This window comes from Stegodyphus dumicola, chromosome 4, assembly GCF_044657685.1.
Source record: "Stegodyphus dumicola isolate Sdum_Otavi_A_Nest chromosome 4, ASM4465768v1".
Taxonomy (NCBI): Eukaryota; Metazoa; Arthropoda; class Arachnida; order Araneae; family Eresidae; genus Stegodyphus; species Stegodyphus dumicola.
This window is the reverse complement of record NC_140771.1, coordinates 204499872-204519884: the sequence shown is the minus strand read 5'-3', so window position 1 is coordinate 204519884 and position 20013 is coordinate 204499872. Positions and strand designations below refer to the sequence as shown.

The window sequence follows — 20013 nt, the reverse complement described above, 5'->3', positions numbered from 1 at the left end:
ATTTATTACCATTTTTGACTTTTTTAGCTTCATTATCAGCTAGCACAGATTTTCTTTTGCATACACTATGATTTATCTGAAATAAATAAATATATAAAAAGATTATTCATCCCTCCATAAAATTAATAACATGAAGCAATGAAAACATTCACATAGAACTGACTTGGCATAAACTATAAACATCAGGAGTAATCAAACTATGGGTGCAAAAATTTGCACTTCGGCAGTTGGAAGAAGTAACCTGTGAAACTAGTCCTGCAAATTTATTAATATTACACTGATTCTTGCTGCTTTAACTCCTCTTTTAACCATGCACTTAGAATTTTAATTCAAAATATAACTGTCAAGAATTGAATTCTTACCTTACTTAATATAACAAAAGATTTTTATCATTACATTTATTTTTATGTTATTATTATATCTGTTACATTTACTGTTAAATTATAATTTATTAAAGTTCTTGTAAAATGATTTCAGATTTAAAAGTTGCCCTTTTTTGTGCATATTTTGCTAATTTTATATTACTCAAGATTTTAATACCTACATTTTTTACTCTTTCCATAAATTCCCACAAAAAGTACAAACAAGAGAAGTTTAACTAACGAATAGCAATCTAAGTTTAGAAAGAAGAGTATTGGCAATTCAACCACTGTTGCTTTATCTTTTACATTCCTCTTGATTGGATAACTACACTAGTTTCTGAGACACTTTCTAAGTTTCATTTGTCTAGAAATCTGCATTCACAAATTGCACTTAAATTAGGGTAGTCCATTATTTAGATATGGCAAAAAGCATGGGAGCTATCTGCCTAAAGGGAGGGCCTTTTAAAGGGAAAGTGGCTTATATTCAACTTGCACATGTGGAAAACAATGAAAACCAATCATGCAGCCAGCCCATCTGCCTGGCTTACACTCTGGGACGAACTACCAGTATTCAACAATCTTTAACTGTATGGCTATTGATAGGATCACTTAAAGTAGGAGTCCAGCTATTAATATTTAATTTACTATTTGATTCACAAATATTTAAAATATTATCATATTCTCAGAGGGAGAAAAGTTTAAGTTTTGTTAACACACTAGTTTGTAACTGCCATGCCATAGTGCAAATGAATGTTCAGTTACATTTGCTATAACTGAATTCAATTGGCAGACTTTGAATCTAAGCTAAAGACAAGATGATTATTTCTCTGTGTTATTAATCCTAGGAAAATTAAATAAGTGTTTAAATTAAGGGGTATTATGCATAACTTACAAGTTGAGGTGTAAAAACAATTCTGGAGTTTTAAAAGTTTGGCTAAGTTTTGACTTTTAAATGGCTGAGAATCCAGCGTAGAATTTCTACTCTTACATTATTTAGTAGGAAACCATTATTCCAAATGCATTGTATGATAATGCAGCTTCCCAGTGGTCAATAACCACTCTGTCCCGAAAAGAAGAGTAAGTACTCAGTCATCTTACATGTTCTCCAAATTTGTCTCCCTGTAATTTTCCTAAAAACTAAAGGTGCATTTTGAAAGAATTTTTTTTTTCTTTCTTTCTGACATGGGAGATATAAAAGGAATGTGACATCTACTCTTATAGCAATACCAAAATAACATACCTCTACAAACCTTCTCTTTACTTACCTGTCTTATTTGTATTAAGACGAAAGCTGAATCAGTATAAGCTCTAACACATTAACTCTGATTACTTAATTGCCATACTGTGAATATGCACTAAAACTTTGATTACTTGACCTTCAGCAAGTAGAAATTTCAACACAATGTTTGTTGGAGCAAAAAATTTGTTGATGATATGCAGAAACTCGGCTATATTTGGATTAATTCTTTGTTTTCCCCCCAGAAAGCAAAGTAGGCTAGTACTCAGCACAATATGAAAGCATGAATCCCAAGTCGCCAAATTATAATTCTCGAATCACTCCACGGAAAAGTTGAATCACAGAATCGAAATATGAGGAAAAATCAGCATGTAGAGAAAATGTCTGGTTTGTGTCAAATACCATTACTACGCATGGGTTTGTACAGAACTGATGATAGCTTGATGTAATATATCCCCCTACCCCCCACAAAAAACACATTACAGTTCTGGAGATTTTCACACTAGAACTAATACACTAGTATTCATACAACTGTTCTCAGTATGACAGAATACAATCAGTAGTTACCATTTAAAACTATTATGAACATTAAAACACAAGGCAATGCAAGACAAAAGACTGCATGGTGATCTCTCAATACTCTGAGAACTAAACCCCCAAATCTCATAATGTCTCCAATCTTATATAGCTTTACCCCATTTGCCAGAGAAGTTTCCAGCAGCTTTAATTCTCAAAATTGCAGGAAAGCATATACAGTCACACAGAGATCGGACCCAAATGTGACAAATGTCGGCAAATTTTGGCGATTTTTCATCAAAATTGGTGACACCGCGCCAGCTAGGCGCTATCTCAGCAAATAACTATTCACCTCAATGTTAAACTGGCTTACCGCTGTACCCCTATATTTCTGGGACGTTTCCCTTTCTGAGGCCTTTCATAGTATATTATATAACAAATACTACAAATTAAATAATATTTCACCAAAATTATTTACATATATACAAAATTTGTAACATTGCTCTATTCTCAAGGACTGCATGACCCCAGCAGTACAATCCTTGGACAAAGAAAGCCACATTCGCAACTAAGAAAAATCAACAACTGAATATTAAATTCAATACAATAAATAAAATACGACTAACAAAATAACAAATGAATAAATACATGCATGAATTTACAAATATATATGTAATATATTCAGGAGCAGGAATTTTGATGTCGTAGAAGTGTTGATCCATAATTAGGAAATCGAAGGCATAACATCGAAATTGGAGGCGAAGGCAGATTAAATCTTCAGTTTTATTTTCAGCAACATTTTGTGGCTACACACAAGTTGGCACATTAAATGTGTCTGTTCCAAAAGGGTTACATTTTAACTTTGTAGCAAGAAAGCAGCAGCAGACAGACAGCAATCTAGCTAGGCCAAAATGTGGAAAGAAAGTGTGCAATGTTTAGAATGAAATCTCAAGTCAGACTGAGTTAGTTTTGGTTTTCAAAGCATTTTGATTGGATAGTTAATATTGCTGTAAAATTATTATTGGCTGCTCTAATTTTAGTTCAATTTACATCATCATAATTACATAAAAATCATATGACATAGAATAGTCTCAAAATGATGCAGTGCTTTAGATTTCAGAAGGGAAATTTACATTGCTAATTTAATCTTTAACATATTCTTTATTTTTCTTACATATATATGCATTTATAGTATATATATATATATATATATATATATTGAGGTTACTTCAAAACATCTTTCAAAATATAACTTACCAGTATGGATTCACTCTTTTAAAATAATTCTACTTTAATTAAACTTAGGAGATAATATAATCAATTAATCAATATTGTTTAAGAAATAAATTATTATTAACTAACTTTGCAGCAATTGGGCAAGTAGTAGTAGTAACTTATTTTCGCACTAAATGAATTTAAGATCATACAACATATATATATAGCACCATGTTCTTAGAATATTATTTCTATAGAAAGTTCTTATTATCACAGAATATCACAAAATAAAGCTTTTACATAATAACTACTTATAATTAAATGTAATGCACATAAATATTTATGATGCTAATTTCCATATTGATAAATTATATTTTAACACCATAAATATAATAGGAGTAACAGTTTCAGAAATCAGGGTTCCACCGTTATTGGCTTTCATTTACAATTCCCGATTTTACCAAACTGTAAGGCCTCGCAATACTTCTAAACAAACATATCCATCAATAGGGCTGTCCTCTTGAGCTAACCAGTGTGTTTTCTGCACTGGTGGCCCAGGGTGCCTAGGCAGTTACTTGAAAAGGCCTCCGTTCCTTGCATAAGGTAACTGGCCTTTGAGAACTGCACTAATACATTCCACAATAAAAAATAAATATAATAATATAAAAAAAATACACACACTTTTAAAATAAGATCCTCCAACATTATCTTACCTGAAGATGGTAAAAGGAACAACTGTACAGCAGTAATTTTTAACATGCATTTATCATAATTTCATATTACATATCTGTAATAATTTCACTTATATTTTATATACACTTCATTTTTAGAATAATTATAAAATTTGTATTCAAAATTTTCAACAAAATTTCATTATCTTAATAGCCTTCCCTAAAAGTCTAAGAATTACTTATTTACTTTTCTAAATTATTAGAATTCAAATTTCTAATATCATTAAATTATATTTTTGCATATCACAGTGTTACATTTTTTAATATCCAATTTATTAAGAAAAAAATATCAGTTCCCAATGTAGATTCAATTATGCAAAAGCTGAAATGAAAATAATTTTCTGCCACCTACTTCAATCGTAAATTTAATCCTATAACTGCGAAAGAACAACCTAATTTCTTCTGTGGTGGTCTCTACAGGCTACTTGCTGGGGTTACCTCAAATTTCAGGACAAACATAAAGACGCTTTTAACATTAAGATCCTTGCCACCTGGCATTCGCAAGGCTTTTAGCATCTCAGGGTAGCTGATGCCATCGATGAAGTACTGTGGTACCAGGAGATCCCTTGATTCTGTATGGCAGTTCGAAAAGGTGAGATAAATGAACTTTTCAACATAGGTGGTGTACTCCCAGTGTGTTTCTGTGGGCTTCAGTTGATGACATTTAACTGAAGCCTGCTAGTCTTTTAAATACTTTGCACCAAAGCACAGCTTTGATGTGCCAAATAGTGCTTCGTCTAGCCACTAGTTTTTGTATAGAATCTGAAGGATATATGCAGCTGGCAGAACTGGTGGGACAATGCCGAACAAGGAAGAAGGATTTATCAGTTGTTTCCAAAAGTAGGCACAGCTCCCAGTTTAATAACTAGAGAAATAACGTGGTTCTTATCAGGGCATGGCCCTTTTCCCACGTACTTCTACACAAGGAAACTAGCAACTTCAGATCAACGTGCATGTGGAGAAAGAGGCAGTCCTGACCATTATATTTTCAAATGCCCCCTTACAGCTGAACATCATCTAAAAGTCCCGAATTCAGAGAGTGAAGTGACTCCCTTTATTAGATACGCTATCCAGAACATCCATCTCTGAAAAAAAAAAATCATAATTATAATGAACTTCCTATCCACAAGAGACACTGAGCTATGCAGCACAACCTAGAATAATATAACAAAGATATTACTTAAAACATAGTATGCAAGCAGACCTGGAGCTGCTCTCCATAGCATGTAAGTGTGAAAGGCACCAACTGTAAAGACACCAATGTATATTTAGGTGAAAAAGAAAGGCACTGCGAGTGGTCTGGTAAAATACAAAGCATTGCAAGCAACGCCTGGCAGGATCCCCTGTAAGTCCTGTGGGGTGTAATTTATCTAAATATCTAGTGTGGCCAGACAATACCCACATTGCCAATGGTTAAACAATGGGTGTCCACCACATTTCTCCATATCCATATCCATATCCATATCCCAGAGATGTGGTGAGCTGGCAGGCCTTAGTTTTGGAATCCCATCCATTTGCATCCACTGCTATACAGAACTAAATCTTGTAAATTTGCCAGGAAGTCTTTCCATCATACGTGGTTGGCTTTGGAGAGGTTTAGAAAACACAAGTAAGAATTTAAAGCCGTCAAAATTGTTTCCAATTTTCACTACGGATTTAATCAAGCTGTCAACTTCCTTGGTGACAGCAAAAGCTCTGTCATTGATTTGTTGTTTGACAGTAAAAACTCTTTTTTAATTTCTTCAACTGTACGTTCAACCATGTTTATTTTACCTTCCAGAGCCTCGAAAATCATTATTATTATTATGACAGTAATTCCTCTTTCCATTTCTTCTTGATCTGCTTTAAACTTTTCTTAAATTTACTTGACAGCCCCTTCCATCTTTTTTTGGCACACATTCATCTCTTCTTTAACAGACTTGACAGCCCCTTCCACCCTTTCTCTCCTTTAAATACAGTAAAGGATAGTTTCAGTAACCTCATCAATAGTCTTAATTGCTCCTTCATTGCTCATCACCAGCATGGACTGAATGCACACAGAACCCATGATAGCTAGATGAAATTTACTTCATCCCCACCCAAAAAATAACTTTATAGCTCTGGAAATTTTTGCACAAAAGAACTCATGTAGTTTTTCTCAGAAAGACACAGCACAATCAGTAGTTACCACTTCAGACTACTAAGAGCACAAAGCAATGGAAAGCAAAAGTTCACACAGTGATCTATCAATACTCTGAACTACACTGAAAAATTGTTCAACTCACAATTCTAAGACATGAACTTTTTCTGAATGCCTGTGGTGTCTTATTTTTCCCTTACCACCTTACATGTTTCTTAAGAGAAACTTCAGGTGAGGCAAAAATCTACAGTTATGTGTCCTTTGCAGCATTTAATTCAGTACTCTGAACTAAAGAGAAAACTGGCATTCTATCTGGTATTTAGTTTTCCCCTGTTTGTTAGATAAATTTCCAGTAGCTAAGATTTCTCAAAATTGCTGGAAGGCATACATAGCAATGGATACAGTTACACTGGAATCAAACCAGTTTCAGTGGGATCGGGTCAAAATGTCATGAAAACTATTGCTAAACTATTACTCACCAATTTGAGGAGGTAGCCATTTACATCAATGTTAAATGGGCTTACCCCTGTACCTCTAATTTTCTAGGTATGATTTGCAATCTGATGCCTTTCATGTTATATTATATAATAGATACTACAATTTACAAAGAATTGCGCTAAAATTATTTACATATAAACAAAATACGTAATATGCTAGAATAATGCTATATAAATTTAATATTAGTCAAGACCTGTCCTAGATTTTTTTAACTCAATGTAATTCAAATTCCTTTTTTAACAAAAGTACAGAATATTTATAACATGCTTTCATTGAATAAAATGAATTCATTTAATTGTCAAAGTTTTTCAATATTTTTTGTGCATGCATCAAAACTTTCATTTTACTGTAAATACAGATGATGAATCTCTGCAAATTCTTATTTTAGATAAGATGTTTCCTTTTAAATATATACTCCACATTCTTTTAAAATTAATTCTGAGGTTAATTGGTGGGTAATATGATTAAAGAATTTATTTGTTCATAATTTTGACACACTGAGTTTCAACATAAATGCGCCTCACAGATGGTTTCTTTACGTGCTTTGCAAGGAGCACGCATCAGTAGGAGAAAGGGATAGATAATTAAAATTAGTACTTTTACAATGTAGAGAATTCTAGTCTCAAATATGGGGGGGGCTGACTAATAAACATCATTAAATTCAAAATTACAATTTTAGAACCTTTTATTAATTTTTATTCCAAATGCACATGTACAAAACAATCAAAACTAGTATGGGGATTAAATTTAGCGAAAACCTTACAGCTGGAATTTTTGTAAATCATGCATTTACTCACTTATTCACTTAACGGGGGGGGGATTGGAAGTAGTTTTGCAGGTTGCTATACCAACATTTTCTACATAAAACATTTTCATACATTACTGTAATAGTATCTCTCAATTATCCCCTTTTTTTTTTTTTGCACTGCCTCCCCCCCTTTTTTTTGTATATAATTATATTAAAAAAAATAATAGTTTTATATTTCATAAATCTTTATTAAGTAATTCTATTAAAGCATGGGTGTCTTTGAAAGTTACTTACAGGGGTTGGACAAAAATATGGAAACACTTTTAAAAAAACATGTTTCTTTGCTTAATATGGTGTAGGAAACCCGTTGGCATCCAAAACAGCTTGCAGTCTTCTCGGAATGGATAAATACAGTTCCTGTATGTTTGCCAAGGGACTATTATACCATTCTTCCTGCAAAACGGTGGCAAGTTCAGATTACGATATTGGCGGTGGATAACGAGAATGCACTTTCCGTTCCAATGTAGACCACAAAGGTCCAATAATATTCAGGTCTGGTGACTGTGGTGGCCAGGGGAGATGGGACAACTCATCCTCGTGCTCAGAAAACCAGTCCTGGACAATGTGAGCTGCGTGAACAGGGGCTTTGTCGTCTTGGAAGACACCATCACCATCGGGGAACAAAGTTTGTACCATGGGATGAACTTGATCGGCCAAAATGTTCGCATAAGTCTTGGCAGTCATGTGCCTTGACACAGTTATCATGGGGCTAGCAGAGAACCACGATATGGCTGCCCAAACCATAACAGAACCCCCGCCATGTTTCACTCTTGGCAACAAGCAGTCTGTATTATAGGCTTGAGATGGCGTTCTCCAGACGTAAACTCGGCCAGAAGTGGGAAACAATGTGAAAGAAGACTCGTCAGACCATATTACTCGCTTCCACTGCTCTATAGTCCAGGCTTTATGACCTAAACACCACCTTTTCCTGTTACGGGCATTAGCATCACTGATGAGTGGCTTCTCAATTGCAGCACGGCCAGCAATTCCCTGTTTATGAAGCTCCCTTCTAATTGTTTTGGTACTCACAGGGTTCGGTAACACAACATTCATTTCAGCAGTAACTTTTGCAGCTGTGGTCTTCTTATTTTTCGTCACAATTGCCCTTAATGATCGTCTGTCACGATCACTCAGGACACACTTTCGTCCGCGCTGTGATTTAGCAGATGATGTTTTTCCGCTTTTCAAATATGCGGAATAAATCTTCGATACAGTACCTCTTGAAACACTAAACACCTCGGCTACCTTGCTTACGGCTTACCTTGCTTAGCACCTACCATACGTGCTCCAACAATTTGCTGCGGCTACCTTGCTTACCTTGCTTGCCTCGGCTACCTTGCTTACGGCTTACCTTGCTTAGCACCTACCATACGTGCTCCAACAATTTGCCCACGTTCGAAGTCTGTTAACTCTGACATAATGCAATGACAATTTCACATAACAGTACTCCGACAACAACTGAACTGTTTAGCACATTTACGAAGTTGTATAGGTGGCGTCAGTAGTCAAAAACGCCAGCACCACCTACACATTTCATTAAAATCAATCTTTCTTTTCAAACATGCATTTCACAAGGTGTTTCCATATTTTTGTCCATCCACTGTAAGTGCTAATACTTCACATATTATATATATAAATATATAGATCTGCGCAGGAAAAATGTAAAACAAATTTTTTTAAAAAAAGTGGGAGGCCTGTAATCCATAAAATTTTCTAATCTGTACAACCCTCAGTCTCAGGTGTACAGATTATCAGAATTCTATTGTATTAAGATTTAAATAAAACAATGCTTAAAAAAATGGGTGAAAATGGAATACATAATACTCACAACTATGTTTGGAGATTTTACAGCTTGACTTAATTGTTGATGCTGCTGAAGAGGAGGCATGTCTAGCGCTTTCCATTCCTGACAAGAAAATAGTACATATCGTATATTATATTTAAAATCTATATTGAATAACCAAAAATCTGACATTTGAAATGTGTTCAACATTAAAAATTAGCTTGAAATTCTGCTTATAATTAAATAAAATTTGCATACAATAGCTTTTTATAATGAGTTTTTTTAAACAGTCTCCCCCCCCCCCAAAAAAAACACCATAGTCACTGGACGATGTATCATTAGAAGCAAAGTTTATAGTATTTGAAAACCATGCTTACTGAATAGATAACATACAAGGGTGAATAGATTAAAAATTACAACCTGTGTGACTTGTAGAACATGAAGAAATCAGTATTTTGTGTGGCTGTAATGGCTTCGCAATAACTAGTATAACACAAATACAACGGATATGTCAACCCATGCTATTTCAAAGTACATTTGGTGAAGCCATAGGTAGTGTGTTTGATCACTTGTTAGCTAATTACAAAGGCAGGCCAAGACAGCAATGCAACTACTAGGCAATAAAGTATTGCTGAATGCTGCATGCAGTCTCACACTGCCTTGTCAAAATCTAGTTGCAGGCAAGCTTGAAGCTAATGGAGGAACAAGAGAAAAGCAGTAATAGAACACTTGCTACAGAAGATCTTCATGAGCTTTGAAATTTCAAAAACTGTAGGAGCCTTTGTTATCAAATGGTGATTTATTCTAATAGTACTAGTAATAGTATCATCTGGCTCATTTACATGGTCTATGCAAATGTTAAAAATACCTTCATTCACACTTATTAGAAAATTTGGTTATTCTTGGGAGGGACCATGTGAGTGGGGATTGTCCTTTTCCTTAAACAAGACAAAGATCTTTCAGCATCTTCATCATACAGAACCCAATATATCTTCTGCCAGCCATTGCAAAAGGGAGGAAAGGATCATTATTTTCTGAAGCACCACCTAACATCTCACAATATCATGGTTGCCAGATAGAACAGTTTCTCTCCAGGGAAATCTACGAAGCATGCTCTCAATAACATGCTCACGTAAATCAACTCCAATGTGGAGGCTAAGCTTCACACCCCTTTTGCAACTCTGTCGATAACCAGAGAGCCCTTGACTCCCTCTGGAGGCTAAATTCCTTACATTGATTATTAGCAGTAACTGATTAACCATTAGACAAGTAGATAAATTGCCAGGGCCCATAATTCAGAAGGGGGCCAATTTCAGTATATATGGTGGAATAGTAATATTATACAAAAATTTACAATATTTTTAATAAATTTGCAATAATATAGACTACTTATGTTGTAATTTTTAAATAACATAGATATCATCATAATAATTGGTAACACAAATTAGATTCAGTGCTACATAAAAAAAAAAAAAAAAAAAAAAAAAAAAAAAAAAAAAAAAAAAAGAAGACGAAGAAGAAGTTTATAACATGGAAAAGCTATAAATATATGTGATAACTCCAAACAAGCATAATGCATATGCACATTCACTATTCATTGCTTATCAGTGCTGTTGTATCAAGTAATTTAAACTAGTTTCATTTGTTTATTTATCATTTTATGCAGATTTCATAAAATACCAAATACAACAGACACTGCATGTGACCATGGTTAATGTTATCATTTGGATATTCTTCTCAAGTTGCTGAAGTTGTCCCACCCTTTTGTATGTAAAAACAGGGAAAATACACTACTTTCTGTGATAATTCAGTTATGTGATCAAAATAGTATGAAATAAATTTTTAAACAGAATTAAGTTGCCAAATAAGTTTAAAATGCATTATATAAATTGCCAAGTTATGGAAAATGTCGTTGGGTAACAGATCAAGTTACCAAAGATCTTAGTTTTGATTTTAATAAACCACTTAAAATTAGGAAAAAGAAAAATTAGTTCGACACAGATTTTCAAGGGATCAGACACAGGTTCTTCTTCTTTAGAGGTAAAAATAATACACAGAATTTTCTTCTAAAATTATCCATGCTAAACTGAGGTTGCTCCCCCCCTCAATTTAAATTTTAAATTGGCAAGTTCTCTTTTGATGAAGGATGGCTTCTGAGTACAGTCAAACGTCGTTAATTCGGACACCCATAATTCGGAATGATCTATAATCCGGACCTCAAAGCTACAAACTTTCTGCTCATGCGTCGCGTTCACGCATGCGCATAAGACCTTTACAGCTGCGAATATGCGTGTGCTCATGCGCAAAATATGTTTACGAATGCGCGTTAAATGTATAACGGACGGTATAAGCTAAGCTAAAATTATCTAATTCAGTTAATGTTGCAGATTGCGTTGTTCCTTAATCTTCAAATTGGATCTGGCTTATTATTTTTTGCAGACTGTTAGAGCAATTTTATAAAAGTAAGCTTGAACTTTTGATTATGTCAAATAGAATTTCTGATATATATTTACTAATATATAAAGGATCTACAAAGCGAAAGTATGTTTCGAAGTCCATTAAACAAAAAGTGGAATTGCTGCAAAAAATGGATAAAGGCATATCCTTTGTTTATCTAATCATTTCAAAATCTGTTTATAAATTTCACGCTGCTCTGAGGCCAGGGGGGGGAACGCCTCAGCGTGCGATGAATTGGAAGTTGATCTGTCAGCACTATCCTTATCTTCAGGGCAGATGTTTTTATTTTATTTGGCTTATAATTCCTTACTAAATGTAGTATTTCATCTCGATGTACTCCGTCTTTGATATGATTTAAATCAAATTCCACGTCATTATAATTCGCTTCCGATAGCGAAGAAAGTGACACAGATGTTATTGAAAACGAAAAAATTTCGATTGACAAATTAGTCGGTATTCTCAACACAGCAATTATAGGACTTGAACAGCGGAACTTCGTAACTGAACAAGAAATTATGTCTGTTTATAGAATTAAAGAGAAAGTATTATTACATAAAAAACGAAGCAACTTAAACAACTAACATTGAAAGAAATGTTTAATAAAGTAAACAAGAAATATTAAGCTTTTTTTTTTTTTTTTTTAATTTTGATACCCTTTAGATCATAATTGTTCTATTTTTAATTTTATAATTTCTGCATGCCATTGTACCAGATTTAAACTGATGATCTATAATCCGGAAAAATCGATAATCCGGAATCCTCGAAGTCCCGAAGAGTCCGAATTAATGACTTTTGACTGTATTAAGATCAGTAGTACAGCATTGTTCAAATAATTTCCAGAAATGTTATCAGGGTTCATACACATTTCTGCACACAGAAATTAAGTACTTTTAAGGACCATTAATGAAAAAAATTAAGGACCTATGAGCAAATGGGAACTGAATAAATTCAATTAAAAAATATTATCTATGCCTGAATTTCACTTTTGTAACACCATCCTAAAAATAAAATAGATCCCTAAGTAGTATGCATTATTATAAAACATGAATTAATGAACATAATTATTAATAAGTTTGAGAATAAAATAAACCTTATGCAATTTATCAAGTAGCATTAAATATTTTACACTTATAATAGTTGGTCATATTTGAAAGAATATGACCAACATTTACGTTTTACTAACAGTTAGCTTTATGTTGATTTTTTTTTTGTCTCATTTTGTCACGTAAAATGAGAAGTAAGTTCATAATCAGCATAATTCATAACAAAAGACTGAATGTTGTCACTGCTGCTGCTTGTCTAGAGAGACCTTCTGATTAGAACAAACCCGAATGGCCTGATGCAGGCATGGTTGAGAAGTGTTGAAAGTTAGTCAGGCTCTGCTTGATGCAGTTAGTGTCGTAGCTTTGTGAAGAGTTTGAGGGGTTGTAACCCAGTTAATATACTTTAAGGTTCCAATAAGGCATTAAAGCACTAGAGGTGATAAGTTGTTTTGTATTATTTTAAGTCTCAGGTGATGCAAAGAATAAGTTTTACTTGAATTTTTACATTTTTGTATTTTATCTTGTGACTACAGTGAGTATTAATGAATGGCAATAGCATATAGAGATAATTTTTAAGGGTAAGCAGTTAGTTATAAATAATTAAATTATGTAGTTTGATAATCTTAGTCATTATGTATTTACATGGCCACTATTAAATTTTACTTTTTTAACAATATTTGTTAAAAAGCCCTATTAAAATCAAAATCTAATCAAATTTCACAGCTTAAAATACATGTAATTTATGACATTGATTCTTAAATTCTATTAGGATAATTACACACTAAAAGCTACAAAACATTTATGTTTTGTAAAAACAACACTCAACAGAATATTTATCCGTCATTTTAATTGGAAGCCTTCCCAGACATTTTGGCTAGTTTATATCGATTTCCTTCTCTTTAAGCATCTTTTTTAACAATTAGAGATTTGTCTCAATATATAAAAAAAAAAAAAAAAAAAAATTGCTCTCGCTAGTTTCTGTGTGCTTTATCTCCTAACTTGTCAACCTCTCCAAAATGTACCTATGTATGGGAGTTTACTTGATCTGGTAAAAGTTATACAGTCCAAAACCCCCGACAGACATGAAGCATATTATTGTTATGTCTGAAAGTAACTACATTATCAGACAAAGGTTTAAATAAGCCTCTTATTTAAAAAGAACTTAGAACATAAGGGCATGTTCTGATGCTAACAAACTCAATTACAGCTCATGGTGACGTAATTAAACAAGAACAATCAAATTCAAACTAATAATGTGGACTAGTGGTCAAAGATTATACAAGTTCATTTTAATTTAATCTGGCTCAACTCTATCATATGAGGAAATAGAAATGAGAAATTATAGTAAAGGCTGAAATCATAAACAATTGGGTAATTTACATAATAATAACTGCACGTATCTTTGAAGAATAATTTTCTTTATGTACTCAGTTTCTTTCTTCAACATGTTTCCTTTTCATTTTAGAATTTTTAGATTTAATTAAGGATTTCTGTTATTTGAAAAAACACTAAATGCATTTAGAATGTTCAGAAAAAGTGGATAATTTTATTTTAGTAATATGAACATTCAGAAGAAATATGGAATATATATGGTAAAGGCCGGTTACAGAGCTGATGTGGCAGAATTTTTAGTATTTAGTGACACACCAAACAACAAAATCTAGAAATGGCAAAACTTTTAGAATTTAGAGCAGGCATTGGAAGCAGAATTTAGAAAGGCACTAGGCAGCGGAATTTAAGATCCACAGAGATTGCATCAGGTGGGAAAATGCTTATTTCCAGCTATGTGTATGATGCATTAAGGCATATTAGATAAATCTTTTAAATTGTAAGTTTTCAATTTCCTTATTAATAAAAAAATTCCTTGTTATAATGCCTGCCCATGTGATAAGATTAGAAGCATTTTTGATAATTTCCATGCTTGTGTCTAGTGAAAAGTAGAAAAAACCATGCTTGTGTCTAGTGAAAAATAAAGGGAAGATAAACATGTTAAGATTCTAGTATCAGAAGTAAAAACATTCAAATATTATGTTTTCTTTGCTCTTCCAGATGTTCTCCAAAAAGTAAGAAATTCATTACAAACTTTCTGTAAAATACATCCATTACATGTTGATACCATGAAGACATTTTTCATTTTGTCACATATTTCTCAAATCTTCTAGAATAATGGGTCTATAAATCTTGCCTTCAAATCCTTCTAAACTTTCCAAGCTGCAATGTTTAAAATCCTAAAAAAAAATTATCTCTACCAATTTTGTAACAGCAAAAAGCCACAAATATTTTAGAAAAAAAAAAGGAGGGAAAAAGTGTAAAATTAATTTTATAGAGAAAACATGCATATTCTGAGAATTTTGAATATTCTGACACAATTAAATGGGAAAAACTCTTACTATGAAAAAATTAAAAAGAAGAAATTTTTAATTAATTACATAGCTAATTTTGCTTTTGCTAAGAGCTGTTTTGTAAATTGTGCTTTATAGCATTATACCTTGTTTATTTTTCAGATTCAAAATATTGTATATTAATAAGTTGCCAAAATGAAACTTTATAATATGACAGTGAAAAATAAAAATGTTTTATTTTAACGTTATATTTTAAATATAATTTCAATATATTACCTTTATTTTAATGAAATTAATCAAATGTTATGTTACAATTTATGTTACGATGTTTTTTTTAAAAAAAAGTAAAAAAATTCTCAGATCTTGGAATTAAAAAGTTTCTACAGAAACTGATCTTAAAATCGCCAAAATGTTGAAAAGTTGCCAAATTTAGAACCGTTTAATAAAAGAATTCACACCCCCAAAAGCAAAAAGTTATTTAAGAGCTCTTTATTAGAAAAAAATGAGTTTCAAAATGCTTATGTTTCACTTCTTGCTTAGAAACTCGAGTATTCCATCATTTATATTAGAAATAGAAACAAATTATAACTCATGAACCCATTCAAAAGATAACCATATATATGTCAGTGAATCGCCAAAAATATTCCTTCAAAATGCTAATTCACACTCAAAATGACAGTCATAAAAACAGACAGAAATTTCAGATGATTAAAATTAAGGACTTTTAAGGACCAAAAATCAATTCCAAAAAATCTAAAGACTTTTAAGGACTCTTGAGGACCGTACAAACCCTGGTTATGGGCAGTTCATGCACAAACTTTTGCATTTTTTTAACTAAAATGCTGTGAAAGTGCCTATTCATATATTTTTAGCTATATTTATATTTCATTAGTTTAATATCATTGCTTTTTGAAAGATAATTCTTCTCACCATTTAATGTTATCAAAATAGCTGGTGAACAAGCACGATCACATTAAGTGACACCTACTGTATGAGCTATCAACATAATCGTGATTTCAAAAAAGAAAAAGAAACCGCAAAAATGAGGAATAAAAATTAAAACAAGAAGCACTGCTTAAATAATGTATATAAAATGATTATTTTATCACCGTTAAAATAAAATGTTTTAATTCATCAGTTGGTTAGTCACTATATAATAAAACAGTCAAAAAAGGGGAAAAAAGATAAGATTAAAAAAGAATTACAGAATTTAAAACAAAAAAACTTTACTTGAATGATATTGATGCTGAATAACCAAACGATGAATTAATACAATTTATTTTAATGGTGATAAAATAAATTCATGAAATCCAAATGATATGTTCCAATTCATGAAAAGTAACAACTTAGCTCTCCTAATGCCGAATATTGTTAAGAATTTATTTCTGTAAGTAATGTAATAGGGGAAATATCTTTCTTTGTTTTAAAATGTTAGCTACAGAACAAGGTTTTTTATAAAGACTAATCAAATACTATAAATACATATATTTTTAACATTTTATTACATGATTAGTGTTTTCACTCTTTAATAAGTGACATTACTCAAAATTTAATTAGAAACAGTTTATATAAATGAGGTCTTAGGACCTCATTTATATAAGCTTGGACTTATTTATACCAAAAATCAATTACCCACTACGTATCTGAGGTTTACTAGCCAGGTAGTTAAAAAAACCCAATATCTAGGTCTTGGTGAACAGTAAAATCATCACTCAGGTTATTACAAGAGACTGTCCGCGAGGTTTCTATTTAAATCTAAAATTTTAGAACCTCACTCTGAGTATAGACTTTGGACTATTTACCAACTGCAAAAATATCGAATTCCTTTCTTGTATGGATGATGTTAGTTATCAAAGGCTGCTCACGTAAAAGAATAAAAGATTGTGCCAAGCATATTATAAAGTTTAGCCACAGGATTATCAACCAATAATTCTCAATCTTGGCCAAGTCTGAAATCATACTTGGTGGTGGGATATGAAAACGTTAACAAAGGGCTCATTACTTATCTTAAATCAGATTATATTCAAAATGTTTCAATTTTTACCAAAATAGGATATGTAAACTAAGATAAATAACTGCACATGAACAAAAAAGTTTTTAATTAAATAAATTTTTATAATTAAAAGAAGCTTGGAATTTACAAGTTACATAAAATAACAATTACATGGTCAATTTGTGTCAAAAGCCTGCTGTCTTTACTTCCTTCTTCCATGTCTAAAAAGGTTTCAAAACAAAGTGATGATTTTTAAAAAATAATTTAAAATAAAATTTAGAATTAAATCCTCTTAATGTTTTCCCATTTAAGGTGATTACCATTAAATAAGAAAAAGATTGCTCAGTGGAAAATCTTTCATATTTCATCTTTCAACGAAGTATCAAACAACAGAATTTCATCCTATTATCTTGATGTTAAGTAATTTGATACCCAACGATAAATTTGTTAAAAACAAACTACATTTTCCAGCATCTGTTTAAGTTTTAGCTTGTGTACAACACATCTGACCAAACTTAAGCAAAAGTGGATGAGACCCTAATTTTGAAGAAGAGTCTAACATATATCACAAAGAAGTATGATTGTGACACAGGTTTCTCCAGACTAAATAAACTAACAAACAAAAAGAACAAGGAAAGTGAAAATTTGAGACAAATTTAAAAAGTCCCTCAAGCAAATTCCTACTAGCCCCCTACAGCTCACCACTGAGTGTGCTCATCTGTCATGGTCTAACAGCCACTCTGCTTACAGCTTTTCAATTCTTTTGTTACGATAAACCAAATTAAGTAGCTTTTATCCTGGACACCTCATATGAAAGAGGTGCTCACCATTTTCCAGAATTCTGTGCTCAGAGCCTTCTCATAAACACAAAACACCTCCACAAGTACGATACAGGGCCCTCAATGAGAGAATAGCAATCAGTGATGCTCACACTTGCACATACTACAGTGATCCAAGTGAGAAACCTCTTTCTCTTTACCCAATTTCCATTTATACTCTGGATCTGCAGAGGTTACTGGAGCTCTTCACGTTCTAGCTGGTATTGCACCACTACATCTGTTCATCCACAGGAAGTCAATAACAAGATTGGAATGCATCATGACACTCTAAGCCAAGACCTCTATCCCAGCTAACTATGAGTGCAAAGCAATAGTCCTGTCTTTAATCAACTTTATGAAACTGTGGATAAGTCAGCGCTGCCTGACAGCAAGGACAAAATTTTTTCTAGATGGCTGTAAAAGTAACATAGAACCGGTTACAGTGCATCGATACTAAGAAAATCCAATTGTAGTGAAACTGATCAATATTTCATAAACTCATTCAGAGAGGTCAACACTGGATAAACTGAACTTACAAGAAACCATCTTTAGTTTTTAACTGTTTAATAAAAGTGCCCAGTGAAAGATTTTTAAACACATTTTTATAATTTTGAGAATGACAACTTCTAAAGATTTTAATTTATTTAATAAACTGTATCAGACACAGCAGTAATTTTTTTTTTCACAGTTTGTCTCACTCTCCTCCTGGATTGTTCTATGTCTTGAATGAGTGAAAGAAATTTTTATTTGGAAAATATGCTTTTATTTAGAATTTATTTATGTCTGGTAGACATTTTTAGTTCTGAATGATAGGATTTGTTTTCGCTTTTGAGAGTGTACAGCAAATCAAAATTATTTCCGTTTAGAGTACAAGCCCACAGTTTCTCTCCTTAACGCCAGTCAGTTAGACTTAATATGTGGGTCTCCTCAACACCAGTTTCGATTTTTTATCCCATACAAGTTTAATGAAATTAACCAGAAGATGGACAAGTTAGCTAAACTTGCTGCCTTTCATCCTAATGCTCCAAGAATGAAAATCCTCCTCTTGGCCTGAATTATAGCTCAGTACTTACAACAGAAGGAATAAAAACACTGGGAGTTCGACTCTACAAGCAGAACACTTTCTTTGCTGAAGTCAGACTAACACTCATAAGAAAACACACTGCTCTTACAGAATATTTTATAAGGCTCAGGGTCTTTGATAATTATCTGTTTTCGAAGAAAATGACCTACTTCCATTTGGTGCTTTCGGGGATCTGAACAACCTATCTGATTCTGAACTAATTAACAAACATATGTAAAGGGAAGAGGACAGCCACAGTAACATGAAAGCTTGGACAATCAATACCGCCAAAAATCCAGAAGCTCAGAGCAAGACTGCTAAGTCTATTCAGATTACTTTCCACCTCTTCTAAAAGACATGACTGTAACAACCTGATTAAGACTACCTCTATGCATTATACACCTATCACACTTTAATATAATCTTACAATACACAGACTGGTTACGAATATTATACTTTCTGAGTCGCCATAAATTCAAACAAAATAACACAAATTATGTCTAGCTCAACAGCTCAGTATCAAAGACTTCTTCTCGAAGGGGGGGGGGAAAGACAACAAACTTCAAAACTTCAGAGATATAGCAATGGTTATCGAGTATACCAGCAATGCATTTTAGGCAGGCGTGGGAGTAAAATTAACTGGACCTCAAATCATAATCCAGGGATGGAATGGTATGGCTATGATATTTAGTGTCGTGATATCTGTCACCACAGTACCAACAAACTCCAGTATGACTATTACAGTATTGTAGGCAAGAAAGAGATTTGTCTAAGACTATTGATGACATTGTGCGATCTGTCACTGCTAAACACAAAACATGACTCTCCTGTTGCTCGGCAGCATGTGGATGTTGTATTTGTTCTTTACTGGCCGGTCGGTCCCTACTGTACCCATGGACTCCATACTTAAACAACTGTGGTTTGATTTCATCCAACATAAACACTGACTGTTTAGAAGGATATTCATATTCCAGCCCCAATTTTTCCTCCCCCTGCAAGTGCCAAATCTTCCTCTTCAGCACCTAACT

The 20013-nt window shown here is 32.8% G+C and overlaps 1 protein-coding gene across 4 annotated transcripts in view; it reads right to left on the bottom strand.

Annotated features, from left to right (window-relative positions):
- LOC118200378 (zinc finger CCHC domain-containing protein 8 homolog) overlaps positions 1–20013 on the bottom strand; it is a 111817-nt gene that overhangs the window by 11216 nt on the left and 80588 nt on the right. For 3 of the 4 annotated variants that reach the window (XM_085815912.1, XM_085815911.1, XM_085815913.1), the window contains 2 exons: positions 9315–9392; positions 10–76 (listed from right to left, as the gene is read on the bottom strand). In XM_085815912.1, coding sequence (XP_085672038.1) covers positions 10–76; positions 9315–9392 — 145 coding nt within the window. Of the gene's footprint in view, positions 1–6; positions 77–4413; positions 5147–9314; positions 9393–20013 lie in introns of those variants that run through there. The other variant, XR_015040857.1, reaches the window with a different exon arrangement.